The following is a 20,869-nucleotide window of genomic DNA, read 5'->3' as shown; positions in this document are numbered from 1 at the left end:
ATCTTGAGCTATTTCAACAGTCATATGTCATTTATGTAAAGCAAAATCAAATCCACTAATATGCGTCATTTATAAATTTAACAATTCTGCAAGTTGCATCCCTTTATCTTTCTTTGTTCGACTAGTGACCTTGTATTCTTGGGATATTTTTCAAGCTTTCTTTTTCAAAATAGGAAGACTAAAATTTTATTTTCCTTTTTTATGTGTTTTTATCTGATTTAAAAATCATTTTTATTTTTTTTTTCCATAGTCAAATAACATAGACTAGTCTTCACTTTATAAAGCAAGACATAAATATTTTAAATTTAAACACAAAGCAGAATTTTATCAGAAATATATTTTTTGTTCTAAAAAAACTTAAAATCTATAGAATACTGTATACTCAAAAAATAAATTAAAAATTATAAGAAAAAAAAACAGAAAAAAAAACTTTATTCTAACTTTTGAACACCAAAAAAATGATTACTTCAACTAATGCAAATCAGATTAATGTAAGAAGATATAAATTTCAAAACGATTCATAATAAGAAAAATTTTATATATTGTTATATAATAATTTTTGGTTCAACCGGTTACCGGTATGATGGAGATGGCTATAAAGAAAAAGAAAAGCAAAGAATTGGCCAACCGAAACATTTTGACTTTGGCTGTGACGGTTCAAGAATCTGATTCGGTCGTGTCATTCAAATTCTATTTGAAAATGCCTAATAAAACCCAATATTAATTATAAGACTTCAAAGTGGGCCAATAGCATTTAATTGAATATCCTAACAAATTGTACAATAAAAAAAAAGTTTCGCCGCCAATCCGCTAAAACTGATACTATTTTTTAATCACAAACGTCAAAAAGAAAATAAAATAAACTGCGGAGATTCAATTCAAGTTCTAGATGGCACGTGATAGTATCTTCCTCTGCACGTGCATCTGTAAATGACCGCTACATGATTCGGCGACTGAGCATTGGAAACTAATCATCATACGTTTACACGGCGAATATGCGCCACACGCGTATGAACAATCCGGTAAGCTTGATCCTATTGGGTACATTTCCATTTATACCCCTCTTTTTTCCTCTATTTCCTTCTTCACCACAAATTAAAAAAAAAACAATTAACTATTTGGGCTGAAAAAATGCGGTTGGTATTTAATTATCTCAAAAGTTAAATGAAGTTGCTATTATTACAAAATGTTTTTTTCTGTATTACGAAAAAAAGAAAAAAGATATTTTAGCTTATATTTTTTTTTTGTAAAGTGCACCGTGGTGGGCTTAACCAACCTTGTGGTCGGTTTGAGCTTGTTCTACATCGGCGTTTTTCTTTTGTCCGCCATTGACCGTGATTTCTACAAAAAAAAAAAAGTGTTAATTATATTAATATATGAAAATCATTACCAAGTAAATATAATAATTAAAAAAGAAGAGAAAAAGATATTGATGTGACGGACTTAGTGGCGGCGTGCGAATGGAGTTAACGACCAAAGAACACGCGGCGAAGACTAGGACGAGGCAAAACATGAACTTGCGTACAAACTTCGTCATGGTTTTAATCCTTTTTTTAACAAGAGGATTAAAAAAGGAAACTTTCTGGCTGAGACAGAGGTTTTTGAAGAGAAGTTTCTAGAAATGATAGGAAGTAAGTAGTACGTGTGTTATGTGTTTTGTGTGAAGTATTAAAGGTGGAATAAGTGAGATATGTGTATATATATAGTTGAGGAAAAGATGAGAAGAATTGGTTATGTGTTTATGATAATAAATGATGAAAAGAGGTACACCTGTTGAAGGGTCACATGATTCTCGTCGATTTTCTGATAAAATATCATTATTATGATTTATACGTTTTTTTTTTTTTTTTTTTTTTTTTGGACAAAGTATTATGATTTATACGTTTAGTTATCAAATACCAACGAACATGTTCGCGCGCTATGAATATTTTTGAATATGAGAACTGTTCACATGTACGTAGCAATAAAGCCAATAAAGCCTGAGATATGGTTGTGACTTGGGTGCATGTTTTCATGTTTAGTCAGTGGATAATGAAGATCTCACAAATCATATTATAAACCATGGATGAGTGGATAGAAAAAAAGATAACGAGGAGGTTTCTCTCTCTCTTCTCTCTCTAAAAACTTTTCAGAGAGAAAGAAACTTATGACTTCTCCGATCAAAGTCCAAATCGTCGTCCGGGTTTCACTCCGGCTTTGCGCCCGGACAAGGTCCGATTCCTTTTCCAGCATCAGTCGGCTTTCATAGCGGCGGTGGCTGGCTTCAGAGCGGTTTCCTTTGCCGCGTTTTAATCGTTTTGGTGTTTAGGAATAATCCCCTCGACTTTCTTTGATTTCAAGTCCAAATCTAATTTTCTTAGCCAGAAGTGTTGTCTTTGGAAGCCTTTGCCTCTAGTTTCATCACTTTTATGGTTTAGATCTCAGATGGTGGAGGAATAGTTTTTCTTTAATTTTCTTTTGTTAAATCATTGGTTTACAGATTAGCATCATAGATGGTTGCGATGAAGGTTGATGTTAAGAAGTTTTGTTTCCTTGGAAAATTTGTATTGCCTTATAGCCGCCAGTAATCGGAGCTCCGATTTGATTACAAAGCAATTGTGGATTAGATAGATTTTCATACTCTTTTACCCGTTTTTGCCGGATCCAATTTGTAATTGTTTTAGGCAAGCGGTTGAGTTTGATTATCTATTCAGTATTTCCTTAAAGTTTGCAGTTATTGGTGAAAAGCAAAGAATCGATGATCGTGTTTCCCCGGCGTCGATTTCATTCACCGGAATCAGAGTCCAAGCGGCAGAGGACGATGGAAAAGCGTAACACTTTTCTCCCGCAACACGTGGCATTGTTATAGTCCAATAGCTTGACACGTTTTGGGTAGAGATAACTCTTCTTTTACCTTGTGATATTGATGACTCGGCCTAATGGGCTTTCAGTGATGTTTGTAAACCCAGTGTACTTGTTATAGTTTGAATAAAAAAGGTAACTTATGAGAAAAAAAAAAAAAAACCATGGATGAGCATGTTTAATTGTAAGAGCAAACATTGATTGTATATTTCACAACAAATAATAGTTCTAGGCCTGGGCATTCGGATTTCGGATCTGATTCGGTTCAGATTTATTCGGATTGGAGATTTTATGACCCGTTCGGATTTTATGACGGTTCGGATCGGATTCGATTCGGATAGTGTCGGATTCGGATCGGATTCGGATCGGTTTCGGATCGGTTTTCGAGAAAAATAACTAAAAAAAATTTCAATTTAGATAAAAATAGTTTAATTTTATTAAAATTTGGCTAAGGATTCCAAAAAATGTATACTTTTTAAAAATATAACTAAAAGCTTTCCGATATCTAGGTTATTTAGGATATTTTTGTTATTTGTTATAAAATTATAGCTAAATATAATTAATATTTTTGGATATATAATTTTATTTTTGGTTTTTTGGATATCTTTTCGGTTTTCGGTTCGGATCGGGTTCGGTTTGGATAATTTGGATAGGAGAATTCATTATCCGTTCGGATTTTGTGACTATTCGGTTCGGATTCGGAACCGGATTTTCCGGATCGGTTTTGGATCGGTTTTCAGATTTCGGATTTTATGTCCAGGCCTTTCAACATATATAAAACTAAACAAAAAAATAGTTGAGCATCGATTTATAACGAATATAACACATATATGCACACAGTTCTACCGTAAAAAAAAGACCAAGAAGCCCATTATTATTCGCTCTAAGTTGTTAACTCATGAAATGTTCATATTTAGTTTAGTGGATAATGAAGAATTCATAATCATATTATAAACCATGGATGAAAGTGGAAGCCCCCTTGGCCTATTGGTTGACCAAGGGTTAATTAATGCTTCTACACCAAGAGACCTGGGGTTCGAGTCCCAGATATTGCGATTTATTAATAAATTTGCAGATTAAAGGAGGCAAGTGTGCAGGAGATCTCCAGCGAAGTACAATTATAGCCGTTCGCCAGGATTCTACGCCGAGAGAGAAGTGTCGTCAGGTCATGGATCATTGAAGGTATGCGTCAAGAGCATGGAGAAGGAAGTGTCGTCTGTCATGGATCTAATAAGGGTCGGAAGGAATTGTCCGTTGTAGAATCGTCTATGTAACAGTTCTCATAATTTGCAATAAATTATAAATCTAGACGTCAAAAAAAAAAAACCATGGATGAAAAAATGTATAATTAGAAAAATCGAAGCATTAAATATGTAAGTGTTTGTGGTACGTATTATGAATAGAGAGAGAAGTTTTATACGTATAGATAAGGTATATATTATATGGTGTGGGACCAAAAAAGGAGTTACTATAAGGGAATAGTTAATAATTATAGTCATAAGTTAGAGCATCTCCAATGTGATGGACTCTCACCATTTTTTAAAAAATAAAATTTTCAAATTTTGAGATGAGAGATTTTGTTAAATTTTTTTTTATTTTGCAAAGTCCAATGGTAGACTCTCTTTGTGGCGTTCTCAGGAAAAGTTAAATTATTTTTTAAATTATTTTATTTCATAAAACTGAAAAATATTACAATTCATAACATATTAAACATACAATAATTTCATACATTTGAAAATAAATTTGCAAAAAAAAAAAACGACTAGTTATTCTGTTGATTGTTGCGAATTTTCTCCATATATGCTCAACCAAATCACTTTTCAATTGTTGATGCATATTTTGATCACGAAGTTGATTTCGCATGCCCATCATATTCTCGAGATTTGGAGGCATACATGTAGAATACGATAAATCGACTTGTGAAGTTTGGTTTCCTTCAACTTGTAGGAATTCTGAAACATTAAACTGAGTGTTGTATCCATCTCGTTCGTCTTCGACTATCATATTGTGCAGTATGATACATGCTTTCATAATATATCCAATTTTTTCCTTATCCCAAACAAGAGCTGGGTTTTTAATAATGTGAAAGCGAGCTTGCAATACTCCAAATGCACGTTCGACATCTTTACGGGCAGCTTCTTGATGTGTAGCAAATAAAGTGGCCTTCCGAGTTTGTGGTAGTCGAATAGATTGGATAAAAGTTGCCCATTTCGGATAAATACCATCTGTGAGATAGTAAGCTAAATGATACTCCCGTCCATTGACTTTGTAATTCATATTCGGAGCTCGACCTTGTAATATATCATCAAGAATATTTATATCGTTTAAGGTACCTGGAGGTCCAAAAAATGCGTGCCAAATCCAGAGATCTTGTGATGCGACCGCCTCTAAAACGATGGTTGGTTTTCCAGAGCCACGTGTATACTGGCCTTTCCAAGTGGTGGGGCAATTCTTCCACTCCCAATGCATACAATCGAGACTTCCTATCATCCCGGGAAATCTGCGTATCTTTCCAATATTGAGTAGTCTTCTCAGATCTGTGGCTGTAGGTGCTCTTAGATATTCATCTCCGAAGAAAGAAATCATTTCCTCTGTAAAATTCTCCAAGCAAGACATCGATGTGCTTTCACCCATACGGAGGTATTCGTCAACCGCATCAGACGCAAAACCATAAGCAAGCAAACAAATGGCTGCCGTACATTTTTGTATTGGAGAGTGTCCAAACCTTCCTGTAGCATCTCTTCGATGTTGAAAGAACGGGATTTCACTGGAGAGTCGATCAACAATACGCAAGAACAACGGCTTGTTCATTCGAAAACGGCGGCGAAAAGTTTGAGGTGGAAACATCGCATTATCACTAAAATAATCGTTCTATAAAAGGACGTGCCCTTCTTCGCGTTTTCTGTCAAAATAAGCTTGTTTCCTATTTTTCTTTGCCACCTCTTCGCCATTAGACAATTCGACGAACATAATCTCGAATTGTTGATCAAGTGATTGAGAGAAGCTTTCTTCCATGGCGTCGTCGAAGGGGGTACAAGATGAAGAGGCCATATTGTTTGGTAGGTTTAAATATTAAAAATATAGATTGGTGATTGATTGTTTTGTGGTAGAAGCAAAGAACAATGAAGGGAAATATTGTTTTTGTACTTGAAGCAAAGAACAATAATAGAAAAGATTGATTTATGAGATATCCAAAGACGATTCCATTATTTATAGCAATTGCAAAAAATACAAAGAATAAAGTTTGTGGTACACATTCATTCTAACTTATTCGTGGTACACAATTTTCAATAATTATTTTTGGTACATATACAAGTCTCCTTCTTTTCTTTTCGTCTTGGCACTGTCTCCTTTGGCATCCAGCAAAAAAACACTTGCACAAGTTAGTTTCCTTTGGCATCCAGCTTTCAATGGGGATGATGCACCCACTACCTATGTCTGAAATGCCTCCTCCACCACCACCCGGGGAGGCACCACCGCCTCAACCTGAGGAGCCAGAGCCAAAGAGACAAAAGTTAGATGAGTCAGCCCTTGTTCCAGAAGACCAATTTCTTGCTCAGCATCCGGTAATATTTTCTTCGACTCTTGATTCATTTTCTTATCTTTTATCTTTCTTCTTTCGTCTGAGTTGTATCTCACCTATTTTACACATTTTCAGGGTCCGGCTATAATCAGGTTACTAAGCCAAACGTGGATGATGGACATGACATTGAGATCATAGTGCAGCCGTTATCTGAAAACGTGGGAAGTTTGAAGGAGAAAATAGTTGGGGAGATGCAAATTCCAGCAAACAAACAGAAGTTAAGTGGAAAAGCTGGGTTCTTAAAGGACAACATGTCGCTGACACATTACAACGTGGGAGCAAGAGAAATCCTTACACTGTCTTTGAGAGAACGTGGTGAGTGAAAGAGATAGAGACCGTTGGTGGACACAGAGAAATGCTTTTTAATCTCTTAATTCTTCTTATTTAATAGATGGTTTTTATTGGTGGCCAAAGCTATATGTACTGCTCTCTTATGCACACCTCTTTATTCTTGGCTCATTATATCTCTACTATTACTGACTTAGGTGTGTTTTGGATGTGCAGCTAGTTTTGGGGCAACGTTTTGCTCTGTAATCTTAAAAGAACATATTTGATACTTTGCTTTGTGCATTCTTACTGTTGTTAAGCATCTTTAGTGAAGTTTTGTTTCTCTTCTTTGTAGGTACGATACGAGGATGCTGCTTCGCTTGTTTTCCACGGGCTCATCATTGTCGAAGGTACACACGCAATTAGAATAATTAAGATGTTAGTTGAAACATTGAGAACCTTGTAGGCTTTAAACGTGGGTTATCTGCTCTGGTTGTAGAAAATGTTCGGTTCTACGCTGATGCTGTCAACTCTAGAGACCAGGACTCCTTGTCTCGCTGTCTCGGCTAAGTTTGTTTCCAAACACGGGTTAGAGTAGAGTATGAGAAGAGGATTATAAATAATATCGTCCATAATGCTAATAGTTTAAGTTTTTGAAATGCTCACTGCTCATATCATGTTTTTGATAGAGTTCCTCTAAAAGTATACATTTAGACTTCGTGACGGATCACGGGCGAGGAGCTTGATATTATCAACGTCACACTCTCACATTACAGTCACAGGCGCGTAATGGGAGATCATTCTTCAAGGGATTGATCACAAGTAGAGAGATTAACAATCCTTGGTTTTACTTTTCAAAGCCAACTCATAGAATGTTTGCATTTTTTCACTAATTTGATTGATGCGTATACGGACCTATTAATGGCTCTCCAATATTTTGCAGCTGAATTGGAACAGATCTTGAGGAACCGTGGCTATGATTTCTGAATTCCTTGCTCATAATCATAACACTTTGCATAAGCTTTCTAGATTCGGTTGTTCGGTTATAAAACAACAAAATTGGTATAAGTTCTCTGTTTTGCATGTTCGTGCTTTTTGTTTTTTGCCTTTTTCCTCCTTAGCAAACCTCTTTGTTCTTTAACAAGGGAATAATCGATTGACGCTGGCCTTAAAAGCAAGTAAAACCAAAAGAGTTTTTAGTACCTTATCATGAAAATTTAGATGGTTGTAATGTAACGCAACAAATGATCTATTTATTCTTAAATTTGTGGTTGTTCACGAAAGGTTTGAGGTGATCTTCCATAGGTTGAATTGACTTGAACTCGTGATGTTTCTAAGACCTTTTGCAAAAGTGGATCGATCTCAGAAGAGCAAATGAGTTTTGCGTTTGAATCAACGAATAGTTAAAATGTTTGGAACACTGTTATTTCAAAAGCACTCCAACTCTAGAGTCAAAAAACATGATCATGCGAGACTTTGCAGAGACATCAAAAAAAAACGGAGAAAACTTTTGTCACATTACAGTATGTATCTCAATCACACCGTATTTCTTTTACTGTCGACTACAAAATGATTACAAATCAGATCCAAAGCGTTCTACCATTAGGCCCGTTAAAGGCCCAACAACCAACTGAATTCAATAGGCCTGGGATTATAATCCGAACCGAATCAACCGAACCGAAATTTCGGGTTTGGTTTGATTACATTTATAGGCAGAAAACCGAATGGATGTTGATTTTGATATCCATGGTTAGTAATTTGGTTCGGTTATTAACCGATAACCGATCGGTTATCCGAAAGTTTATATCCCTTAGCCCAAACCCAGTTATAACACCCACCCATGACCCAATAGTACCAAGATTGCTTAATGTTTTTTATTGTTACCAGCCCAAGCCCAATAAACAAAATGTCTCTTATCTCTACTAAACCTAAGTAAACGAGAATAGACGAAGACAACAACTTGATTCTTCAGTCCTCTGATCTCTGTCTCGATTTTTTGAGTCTTCTATCGGATTCAAAGGTAAGCTTCTCTGCTTTCATTCGGTTTGGTACTTTTGTTTATTGTTGTATGGTTTTGAAATCTTAATTTCGATTTGAGGTCTGATTTTAGGGTTCGTGGGAGAAACAAGTTTTGGGTGTTATTTAAATGGATTTCTAATTTCTGGGTTTAGGTTTTGTTTAGATTGATTACCAATTTCACACTCATGTTTTTTTTTTATCATCCAATTTCAGTAGATTTGTTAGTTTATACTTTCTAGAGCTGAGAGTTTAACCAATCAATTAGGTCTAAAAGATTTTGATTTTTTTTTTTTTCTGGTTGCAGAAAATGTTGAGCTCGATGCAGATACTGCCACTGGAGGCTCCTCCTACCGACGGGAAGTTAGGTCCACTTCCTCCGTCGCAATTAACTGATCAGGAAGTCGAAGAGATGGAGTTGCAAGCAGAGCAAAACAATTCAAATCAAGCTCCGGCGGCTGTTGCGACTCACACAAGGACTATTGGAATTATTCATCCACCTCCAGATATCAGAACTATTGTTGAGAAAACGGCTCAGTTTGTTTCCAAAAACGGGTTGGAGTTTGAAAAGAGGATTATTGTTAGTAATGAAAAGAATGCCAAGTTCAACTTTTTGAAGAGCTCAGATCCTTATCATGCCTTTTACCAGCACAAGCTCACTGAATACCGTGCTCAGGGTACTGATGATTCAGATGGTACAGATCTTCAACTTGATACTGCTGCTGCTGATGAGTCTGAGGCAGGTGATGCACAACCCGATCTTCAGGCTCAGTTTAGGATTCCTCCTAAGCCTCTTGAACCTCCGGAGCCTGAGAAGTATACAGTTAGACTTCCTGAAGGGATCACGGGCGAGGAGCTTGATATTATTAAGCTTACAGCACAGTTTGTGGCACGGAATGGGAAATCGTTTTTAACGGGATTGACCAGTAGAGAAATCAACAATCCTCAGTTTCAGTTTATGAAGCCAACACATAGCATGTTCACTTTTTTTACTTCTCTGGTTGATGCCTATTCAGAAGTTTTAATGCCTCCCAAAGATTTGAAAGAAAAGCTGAGAAAGAGTGTTGCTGATTTGACTACTGTTCTTGAGCGTTGTTTGCATCGTCTTGAATGGGATCGTTCTCAGGAGCAGCAGAAGAAGAAAGAAGAGGATGAGAAAGAGCTGGAGCGAGTGCAGATGGCTATGATTGATTGGCATGATTTTGTGGTGGTTGAGTCGATAGATTTTGCGGACGAGGAAGATGAAGAGTTACCACCGCCTATGACACTTGACGAGGTTATACGGAGGAGCAAAGCATCAGCGATGGAAGAAGATGAAATTGTTGAGCCTGGAAAGGAGGTCGAAATGGAAATGGACGAAGAAGAAGTTAAGCTTGTTGCAGAAGGAATGAGAGCAGCAAACCTAGAAGAGAATGTTAAGATTGAAAATGTACATGATGAAGAAGCACCTATGAGAATTGTTAAGAACTGGAAGAGGCCAGAAGACAGGATCCCAACAGAGAGAGATCCAACTAAAGTTGTTGTATCACCAATTACTGGCGAGCTGATTCCCATCAACGAGATGTCTGAGCACATGAGGATTTCTCTTATTGATCCTAAGTTCAAAGAACAGAAGGATCGGATGTTTGCTAAGATTCGTGAAACCACTCTTGCACAAGATGATGAGATTGCTAAAAACATAGTCGGGTTGGCCCGCCTGCGTCCGGATATCTTTGGAACAACAGAAGAAGAAGTCTCAAATGCTGTAAAAGCAGAGATTGAGAAGAAGAAAGATGAGCAGCCCAAGCAAGTGATATGGGATGGTCACATAGGAAGTATTGGTCGCACAGCAAACCAAGCCTTGACTCAGAACGCTAATGGAGAGGAGCAAGGTGATGGCGTTTACGGAGATCCCAATAGCTTCCCTGGTCCAGCTGCTCTTCCTCCTCCTCGACCAGGTGTCCCAATAGTCCGACCATTGCCACCCCCTCCTAATCTCGCCCTGAACCTCCCTCGTCCTCCCCCTTCTGCTCAGTACCCCGGTGCACCAAGGCCATTAGGTGTTCCGATGATGCAACCTATGCATCAACAACACCAGTTCTCGATGCCGGGGCCACCAGGACAGCCGCAGATGATGATGAACCGACCACCACAGATGATGGCACAGCCTGGTATGCATGTGCCACCTCCACCGGGATCTCAGTTTGCTCCTATGCAAATTCCTAGACCTTATGGTCAGCTTCCACCGTCTGCAATGGGGATGATGCAACCACCACATATGCCTGGGATGGCTCCTCCTCCACCACCTGAGGAGGCACCACCTCCTCTTCCTGAGGAACCAGAGCCAAAGAGACAAAAGTTCGACGAGTCAGCCCTTGTTCCAGAAGACCAGTTTCTTGCTCAGCATCCGGTAATGTTTTCTTCAGTCTCTTTAGACATTTTCTTATCCATTTTTCTTTCCTCTTAGTTGCATCTTACCTGTTTTATACATTTTCAGGGTCCGGCTACAATCAGGGTTTCTATGCCAAACGTGGATGATGGGCAAGTCATTGAGATCACAGTGCAGTCATTATCCGAAAACGTGGGAAGTTTGAAGGAGAAAATAGCTGGGGAGATACAAATTCCAGCAAACAAACAGAAGATAAGTGGAAAAGCTGGGTTCTTAAAGGACAACATGTCGCTTGCGCATTACAATGTCGGAGCAGGAGAAATCCTAACATTGTCTTTGAGAGAACGTGGTGGGAGAAAGAGATAGAGACAGCTGGCCGACGCAGGGAAATGCTTTTTAATCTCTTAATTCTCCTTTAGATGTTTAAATTGATGGCCAAAACTATATGTACTACTCCCTCGTTCACACATCTTTACTCTTGGCTCAACGTATCTCTACTATCTATGGAGCTTTAGAAGAAGAAGAGTGATTATTACTGACTTAAGCTTGTTTTGGATTTGCAGCTGAGGCAACATTTTCGCTCTGTAATCTTAAAAAAAACGAATGTGATACTTTCCTTTGTCTCTGTCTTTGTGTGTTCTTACTATGGTTAAGCTTTTTTTTAGTGCAGTTTGGTTTCTCTTCTCTGTAGGTACGATATGAGGATGCTGCTTTTCTTTTTTCCAAGGGCTTATCATTGTCTCAGGTATGCAATTAGAATAGTTTAGCCAGTGTAGTAATTTTTTTTTACCGTATCATTCACTTGTAGTATTAAACAAGGCTACATAAGATTGGCAAGCTTGACCAAAAAAAGATTGGCAAGCTTGAAATGATATGAGAAAATTAGAAAAACTGAAGCAGACTTCGAGTTTCTGTGTTGAAAATTCAGAATTACTAAAGAAAAGCAAAGTAGCTTATACATGAACTAATACAACATTCTGAAATGACCCCAACCCTCTTGGTGATCCATTGAGCTTATGGTATTTGACTTATTGGTACAAAACAAGTTGAATAAAAAAAACAGAGAATTGGATTTTGAATCTAATTTCATCCTAATTGAGTTTGGTTTGGTCCTATTAATGTCCTTAAGGCTTGATGGTTTCAAGAGAAGAAGAAGAGGAAGGTGATCGGAGACATGATTGTATATTTTTCCGAGAAGGGAAACAAAGACAAGAAAAGAAGACAACTCTCATAACTCTTTTAAGAACTTGTCCTCTCTTTGGGACTAGACAAGCTTCTCTCTCACCCATTTCTCTCTCTTTGCCCGGTTTATTTCGGTTTGGTTTAGTATTAGAGATGATGATGATGTGTCTCTGCAAGTTGGAACTGCCGACGTGAGTTTATTATAGTGAAGAAGAAGAGTTGGGAGAGTTAAAAGAACCGCGTGAAAATTCTCAAGACGCGTTGGCCCGTTCTTATTTTTCTTCTTATTGCAAATTCATTTATAATTTGGGAATTTATATATTTCTGGAATCTATATATGTATGTTTTGCATATAAGTGATTACTATAGGTTTAGTTTAAAGTACACTGTTCAGAGTTTGAAGTGGTCATAGACTTTCTTTCTTTCTTTGGTTCCAAGTTAACGCGTTTTCGGATTGCAACCATAATAATTTTATTTTCTAAGGATACTTTTACATATTTTTGTATTATACTCTATATGTGTGATTAATAACTAAAATATAATCTTTGGATAACCCATGAATGAGGCAATAATGAGATACTTTTTGCTTTGATAAGCGTAATTATTTAGATATATGCGTTTAAAATGAAAATAATGCCAACTTTTTTGTTCACAAATCCACAATCTACAAGTAAAACTATACCAACAAGTAAAAAATATACGAAAGGACTGTTTTTGTTTTTGGTCATAAAAAGAAGAAGAAGAAGAAGAGTATAAGCACACAAACGAGTTCATGACTCCTCTAGTTGATTCTTACAAGGATGCCTAAAGTCTCAGTTCATGCTTCTGTCTCGCCAATGGCCAAACTCCTGAAGCTTGAGTGATCTTTCGATAAAGGATTGCTGGTGATCAGATCGTCTATATTTGGAAGTTTTAGTAAAGGAGGATTTCTCAGGAGCTTCTTCAAGTCAGACTGAAGAGTGAGAATGAGAGTGAGAGAGATGCTCAATAAAACATGGAGGACAAAGAATCTACAAATTGGTACCTGAACAACATCTTGAAGATGAGAAACTTATTTTCCCTCTAACAGTCCAACCTTCTCAAGGTTTTAGATGATTCAGCACATAATGTGTTACTTGTCTTGTTTTCAAAACACTCAAAACCTGACAATTTTTTTGGCCAATATTCAGCATATTACTAAACTACTGACGAAATTGATGGGTTTCAAGAAAAGTATTATGGTTCCAAACCTGAGGAAATGAATCACGGACATCTTCCAAGAACTGTTTTGCTTCTTCTCCTTCCACCTCACTTTCATTGATTACAGTAGAAGCAATGTTACTGTTACCTGGGTAAAGAAAAGATTACAAGTAAGAGACAGATGAGGTTGGGAGCACCGATAAAGAAGAAAGTTCATTCTCAGGTAAATGTGGACCAAAGGAAAGGTTTTCATTTGAGGTTCAGATCAGATAGAAATAGATAACAGTAGTTTAGTCTTTATTTGTGAGATAATATGCAGAGTCTTAACGAATTTAACATAGAGATATTATAAGTTATAACAGAAAAGAGTGATGCATACCTAAAAAGTCATGCAATTGTATCCTATGGGCACGGAGAAATGCAGAGGAAATGTAACAAGCAGATTCCAGTCGCTTAAAGAACTGGTAGAAACAAGGTCAAGTGCCTCGTCTACTGATTGCATCAAAACATTAGCAGTACATTGTGTTATTCTCCCATCATCAAGCATCTCCCAGTAAGCTGCCTGGACACCTGATACAGGTAAGAGTCTCGAATCAATAGCCACTTTTGGAACGACAATAGTTTGACAATGAGAAGACTTTACTACGCTTAGTGAAATACCATTTAAGAAGCGTATACGTATGTCCATTATATTCCTAGGGCCAAGACTTCCAGCTTCGTACCCATTTTGAGGATTAACTTGTCTCCCTTCTAAATATTCCAAGCTTGAAATATGTTTTATAACTGTAGGCCAGTCAGCAGATCCAAGCTCCTCGTCATCTCCTAGATTTGCAAAAGCTTTTAGAGCAGTCTTCATCATTTCAAACTTCGTATACTCCAATATTCGTTTCTGTCAATAGAAAAACACAAACCAGAGGAGCATAATCATTATATTTCTGTAGCAGTAGTTGCAAACATTGTGCGGGTATGTACATTTGAAGGATCAGTGACAGATTCTGATTCAGGTTGATTCCAATCTCTAACTACCTATTATCGGTTTGTAAATCGCACAAACCTAAGCTAGTATACCCACAACGGCAGAAGGATGCAGTCATTTGTGCATGAACATAAAGACGGATGATCAGAGGTTCCATTATCTACCAAAATATCCTGTCGTTGCTTTTTAGATTTTAAAGTAGAATATAGGATTAACATCCTGACCTTAGTGGCCGTTAAAGTGTCCATGCGAAGAAGGTGCAAGAGCAATTGGGTAGTGGATCCATTAACAACCAAAGTTAGGAAAACAATCCCACCTGTGAGGAATAGAAACTGCAAAACAGCTGAAACACATCAAGATAACAAAAAGAGCCTCCAGAAAGAAATTCAAAAGTTGTTCATACTGTGTTTCAAAACTCACCCTTGTTCCCGTATCCGAACTGAGATATGGGTTTCCACTTGATTGCTGAAAAGTATGTCAGAGAAAAGGAAATGGGAACATGGATAGAAATAGTAGATCTTGCTCTTGCATGAATGAAATGTCATTTCTTCAGAACTCACTTTTACAGATAGAGCGAGCGACAGCGAAACAGCACCCCTTAATCCAGACCACGTGAGTATGATGGATTCCTTCCATGAGAAACACATGCAATGATATTGTTTTAATCGGCTATAAAACATTGACTGCAGTATTTTGTTTGTAAAATAACCCAGTAGCTTTCTGTTTTTAAATCTTGCAAGACACTTCGTACCTGAGTATAAAAGCTAATGTATTTGCAATATAAGCGGCCATTTCCCTACAAAAGTTAAAGGGCAGTCACAGACATATAATATATACGTGTAAATATTTTCCTTGGATATAACGAAAGAAGAACACTGAGTTGTGAAATACCAGAAGTGATGCAGACTCTGGTGACTGTCACCCTTAAATGCTGTCCTTGCAAATGCGGCGAAAAACCTATTACAATCATTTTATGAACAATGGCTTTTTAACACGATAAAGAGAAAGAATGGGATAATTCACCACGACTCACATCCCCAAAATCATGCCAGTCAAAATTCCAGAAACCCCAGCGCACTCTTGAGCCTGTACATGGTAGAAAATTCTTAGAGATATAAGATTCTCGCAAGTTGTGGAGAAGAGCATACAGTGTAATAAGCGAAATAGCTCGCTGAAAGTGTTACAGTGATCTGAACCACGGTGTCATTGAATATGAATTTAAGCCAAAAAACTGATGCAAATCCAAAAGCTAGGCCAATGCCTAGACTAAAAAAACAGAACAACATAAGCAGGGAAAAAAGGCACTGACATACTATACAACTAACAAAGGAAAATAATCCATACGGTCCGAATGAATTTTGAACAAGAAATCTGATGATAGAACCCCAATCAGAGTTATGTCCCATCACCATCTTGAAAAATAACTGGAAAACCACAACCGATACCCTGAATTTTCTAAACAAGTAAGCTTGAGCATATATGACAAACATCACCTTGAGCTAAAGATAAGAGTTTGACATGATTACCCATCCATCGTTCATGAGAGATTCCCCGTCAATTAAAGTGGTCATTTTCTTACTAGCACCAAGCTCCTTTAGCAGAGCAACAACAGCCACCAAGCAACAATGATGTTTTCCAGTCCCAGTTATATGGAAAAGTGAGCTACAAGAGCATAACTCGAAAAATTGTAACTTAAAGAAAGGTCACTGATTCACAGTCCAAAATGTTGAAGCTAGTTATAAGAGCTCCGAGACAAAAGGTAGAAATCAGAACTCCAGGACCAGCAAGCAGAACCATTTGGACCATACACCTCTACAAATGATCAATAGCAGGAACCAAAACAGAAAAAGAACTTGATGAAAGTAAAAACATGGAAAATGAGCTCTCGCAGGGAGAAATACAGCCAATAAATAGTAGGTCAGGGTTTATATCATTCCCTGTAAAATTCCATTGCAGCAATATTCTGAATTTGCTATATTTCTAAGCTCGAAATCAAACAGTAGCTTACATATACGAATTCCCAAGGTTATGATTAGTTCCATATTCTAAATAAACAAAACCAAAGAATCTAAATAATATGTAGCCAAGAGTATTGAATCATGAAACTATTGAGAAATAAGTTTCATGGGTCTTCCTCTGGCATTTGATCTGGGCTCCAAGCAGCAGTCAGGTCACCATTAAAAGTGGCGCCTGCTGTTGACTCGTTAAAAATGGAGCCTTTCTCGCAAAACATAAACATTCGAAAACGCACAGATCTATAAGAAGAAGTTTCAAACGAAAAGAGATGATTGATGCGTAGAGAGAGATAAATTGTGTTTTGTGTTACCGGAATAGTCGCTATTCAGTTCATTAGATAATAACGGGCTTTTGAAATCTTTATTGAGCCCAATAGTCACTCATTACTTGGGCCCAAAATTGTTATTGTATAAACTAGACCTGGGCTTTCGGTTAACCGTTCGGTTATCAGTTAGGTCCATTCGGTTTCGGTTTTTTCGGTTTCAAAATTTAGTATCCATATTTTGAAATTTCGGTTCGGTTCCGGTTCTTTCGGTTTTAAAATTTAGTATTCATTCGGTTATTTTGCTTAGGTTATTTTCGGATATTTCGGTTATTTTTGAGTATTTTCGGATATTTTTGGATATATTTCGGTTATTTTAGAGTATTTTTACTATTTTTATATATTTTCAAGTACTTTTGATTATTTGGTCTATAAATAACTAATTATTTTAAAAATATAATTGTATTTCGGATATTTCAGTTATCCGAAATATTTCGGTTCGGTACCGATTCGGTTACGGTTATTTCGGTTATAGAATTTAATATATATTCGGTTATTTTCAAATTTTCGGTTCGGTTCGATTTTTTTTGCTTCGGTTTCGTTTCGATACATTCGGTTCGGTTTATTTGCCCAGACCTAGTATAAACAAAACGAGGGCTTGTTGAACCAATCTCAAAAGTCAAATCACGTCCTAGTTTTGACTACGAGCGATGTACTATTTGGTAAGGTTTTGCAATTGTTTATAAGAAAATCAGAAATTTTTGAGAGAACTAAAATATAAATTAGGGAGATAGACACAAATAGCCCCAAAAAATTATTTTTTTTCAAAAATATCACTTCATTTGAAAAGTTCCATAAATAGCACCATAAACTTTAATTTAACTTAATGAAAATATAAGATAGAAAACAAAAAAGAGAGCAAACACTAATCTAATATTAAATTGAATCAAAATTGTTTTTAAATAGTGGAAATATATATCCTAATTTGAAAATAGGGAACCCAAATATAATACCACAAACTAATATTAAAATAAAAATCTTTTTTAAATAGTGGAAATATATACCCTAAATTGGAAATAGGGAACCCAAATATAATACCATAAACTAATATTAAAATGAATCAAAATCTCTTTTAAATAGTGGAAATATATACCCTAAATTGGAAATAGAGAACCCAAATATAATATTTTAAATTTATTTCTAATTTATTTTGTTGAATAGCTTTTATATTAAAATTGTGGTATTATTGAAAAAATAAACTAGTGATAAAAGTTTTAGAACAAAAACACTAATAGTAAGTTAACTAGTGCTATTTTTGGAAGTTTATGGAGTTTGTGCTATTATTGTCAATAAAACTTGTTTTAGGGCTATTTTTAGGAATCTATATATACATTTTTATAGTACTTTTTTGCTTTAATTCTTTTGGATCCGGGTTTGACCCGGGTTTTAGTCTATTCGGATCTTGGATTAGCAATTTAAGGGATGTTGTCTTAATTTCAAACTAATAAATGAAGTCATGTTGTCTTAATATCTTTCATATTAATGACCCTAATAAATAGCCGATTTTAATGGAAAATCGTTTTCATATTTATGCTCATAATAAATGTCCAGATTTTAACAATATATACATATATTATGAAATTATAAAGAAAAAAACGTATTTATTTTTTTAACAATATATATATATATATATATATTATGTTAATAAATTTGTTTAATATTCTAATAATAAGCTATGTCATTTTTCTTTTACAATAACAGATTAAATATAGGCAATTGCTCATTTAAATTGCAATAAATTTAAAATCAAAATAACAATCTACATATCTATTTTTGCAGGGGGTTTTTGTTTTTAATAATTTGGATCCGGGTTTTACTCGGTTTTACTATATCCGGATCTTGGATAAGACATTTAAGGAAATCTAAAAAAACCCGTCATTAATGTAGATAATTACACATATATTTCGGTATAAGCATATTCCAAAAATCTCTCCCAAATCAAAGATGTTACGTTCAAAAATTGTTGCCAAAAATCTCTCGCTTTCCTTCTAAAATCTCTACCATTGGCTGTCATCCCAACTAATTACTCATAATTATCTTTCCTATATTTCTTTTTTTTTCGAGATTTGCAAGAAAATTACTCAATTCCAATAATAAAAATTTTTGAAGATATTGTGTACTTGATCAGCAAGATTTTAGGAACTCACTCACCCAAAACCCTATATTATTCTCAAAACATTATAAATACCTTTCATTAGTCTAATAAAAACTCACCAGTTTTACAGAAAATGAGAAATCGCAGATGTGATTCAATCTGTACGGACTCCGTGAAGAGCTAGGAGACAGTGGTGAACCGGGATCTAAACCTCGCTGACGATGTGAAGATGGTGACGAGGAGGAGATCGTAATTCTTTAGGTTTCGATTGGCAAAACAAGACGATCGGCGACCCAAAGCTCCACCGCCTGAAACGCAACATCGAATTGATCACACCGAATATCTTCAGATTTCGGATATGCTCTTCCGGTGGTAGCTTCAAAATACACGCCGGGAACTCCTTGATACGCTACACGGAGAGTAGATCCATGTGTTTTGCTGCAGCTTTGAAGAAACAAGACTCAGATCGACGGAGCCGTTACTGTGACCGTTAACGACAGTGACTTCATCTGCTAAACCACCGATGATTGAGTTTGAACTTTCCGTTTCTAAGTTTTTCATTTTGGGTATATGATCAGAGAGTTGAATAAAAACAAATTGGGCTCTGTAGGTCTTTACAAAATTGGTAGACATGATTCTTTGTTATTGGGTTCTAATACTCTATGTGTTTATTTTTTAATTATGTGAACTAATGAAAGTTGCATACTTAAATTTTTTTTCATGGCAGTTCTAAACATATTATTTTTAATATTTGTGATTATTTAACAATAATAGGTTAGTGTTAATTACATGGATCATTAAGGTTTGAATAGTGATAAAATAATTAGAAAATACAAATAAAATAACAAGGCCGGTGCAAAACTATTAATTCAGACCTTAATTATCGGATCAGTTCAAGCTTTAACCCATGTCTTTTTCTGAAATTGCTAAAAATAAGTAATGTTCTCAAATAAATCCAAATATCAAATCTTCATAAATACATTAAATACGTAAGATTTAAAATTATGGAGCAATCTTTTCTAATTAAATTCAAAAATTTCTAATTGATATATTTAAATTTTTTGGCTTTTGTTTGCCCATTTAGCTATGGTTTTTGAGTTTTTATAAAATAGTTTTAAATATTACGGGACGAATTGAATGACACGGGTTTGGTTAGGATTGATATTAATATAAATTTAAAATATCACTAATACATCGCTATAACACATATTAAATCCTCATTTTATTATTTAAAATTTAGCATACGGTATACCGCGGGTAAAATCAGTATAAGACGGGTTAAATCAGCATCTTATCCAAAATCATACAATTAAATCTATTGTTTTTATACTACGTGTATAAAATTTCGTCTCACAGTGTATTATACATTTAAATTAAACAAAACAATAGTATATATCTATAAAGTATCTTAAAACAAAATTTAATAAATTTTTCTAAAAAAAAAATATAGACCCGCGGTGTACCGCGGGTTAACATCTAGTTTCTCTATAAATTAACATCTATATTTATTTATAACCATAATGGTTATCACAAGTTAACCATCATTATTTATTATCAGAATTCATATATTATTAATTGCAATCAGCTCGTATGTCTAGACCATATAACTTTAGTTTCACTCATTGCACCATATTTCACTAATATACATTAAAAACTTAATCAAAATCCAAAATTTAACTACTTTCATCTTTCTAAATCTTCCACGAAATTTAACTAACTTCTCACGTTGGCTTAGAGTTTTCAGGAAATTCGAAGGATTAAAAGATAATGAGCAAATAAATCAGACCTAGGGATCCGAGAACAATGCCGATGACGAGAAGAACGACGGTGTACGGAACTCTAGTGCCGTTAAACAAATGTCTACACGCGGTGCCGAGAACCAGTGAAGTTCCCGCAAAGATGAAATTGCTTTCTCCGGTGACTTGTACGGCAACACCGCGCCGATTATACTCGTCATCTCCGTTAGAAAGAAACAAAACGATATTATCGTGTTTTTTTCCTCAGGGATAAATTTATTTTAATTA

The 20,869-nt window shown here is 35.8% G+C and overlaps 2 protein-coding genes, 1 long non-coding RNA gene and 1 pseudogene across 13 annotated transcripts; 2 read left to right on the top strand and 2 right to left on the bottom strand.

Moving 5' to 3' along the window:
• Window positions 1–806: 806 nt before the first annotated feature.
• LOC9329880 lies at window positions 807–1,803 on the bottom strand (annotated as a pseudogene).
• Window positions 1,804–6,659: 4,856 nt separating this feature from the next.
• LOC110225468 lies at window positions 6,660–7,974 on the top strand. Its single transcript, XM_021015295.1, has 3 exons — window positions 6,660–6,739; window positions 7,047–7,101; window positions 7,191–7,974. The coding sequence occupies exons 2-3, from the start codon at window positions 7,060–7,062 to the stop codon at window positions 7,287–7,289; spliced, it is 141 nt and encodes a 46-aa protein (XP_020870954.1). The 5' UTR covers window positions 6,660–6,739; window positions 7,047–7,059; the 3' UTR covers window positions 7,290–7,974.
• Window positions 7,975–8,607: 633 nt separating this feature from the next.
• LOC9327153 (probable splicing factor 3A subunit 1) lies at window positions 8,608–11,714 on the top strand. The gene is made up of 3 exons (XM_002893771.2): window positions 8,608–8,711; window positions 9,015–11,096; window positions 11,184–11,714. Exons 2-3 carry the CDS (start codon window positions 9,018–9,020, stop codon window positions 11,439–11,441), a joined length of 2,337 nt encoding a protein of 778 aa, XP_002893817.1. The 5' UTR covers window positions 8,608–8,711; window positions 9,015–9,017; the 3' UTR covers window positions 11,442–11,714.
• Window positions 11,715–12,837: 1,123 nt separating this feature from the next.
• On the bottom strand, window positions 12,838–16,823 carry LOC9329878. Of its 11 annotated transcripts, none has more exons than XR_002329816.1 (12): window positions 15,939–16,823; window positions 15,726–15,858; window positions 15,436–15,498; window positions 15,304–15,343; window positions 15,164–15,208; window positions 14,833–15,041; window positions 14,637–14,744; window positions 14,097–14,325; window positions 13,816–14,006; window positions 13,487–13,584; window positions 13,282–13,399; window positions 12,838–13,209 (listed from the first exon to the last, which is right to left on the bottom strand). It is a non-coding gene; the product is annotated as an uncharacterized LOC9329878 (long non-coding RNA). The 11 variants fall into 11 exon arrangements; XR_002329814.1 differs by having other exon boundaries at window positions 15,446–15,498; window positions 15,722–15,858; window positions 15,939–16,822; XR_002329815.1 differs by having other exon boundaries at window positions 15,446–15,498; window positions 15,939–16,822.
• Window positions 16,824–20,869: the final 4,046 nt, after the last annotated feature.

The sequence above is a fragment of the Arabidopsis lyrata genome (genome assembly GCF_000004255.2).
Source record: "Arabidopsis lyrata subsp. lyrata unplaced genomic scaffold ARALYscaffold_1, whole genome shotgun sequence".
Classification (NCBI taxonomy): domain Eukaryota; kingdom Viridiplantae; phylum Streptophyta; class Magnoliopsida; order Brassicales; family Brassicaceae; genus Arabidopsis; species Arabidopsis lyrata.
Note: the sequence above shows the minus strand (reverse complement) of the source record. Positions and strands in the feature narration are given on the sequence as shown.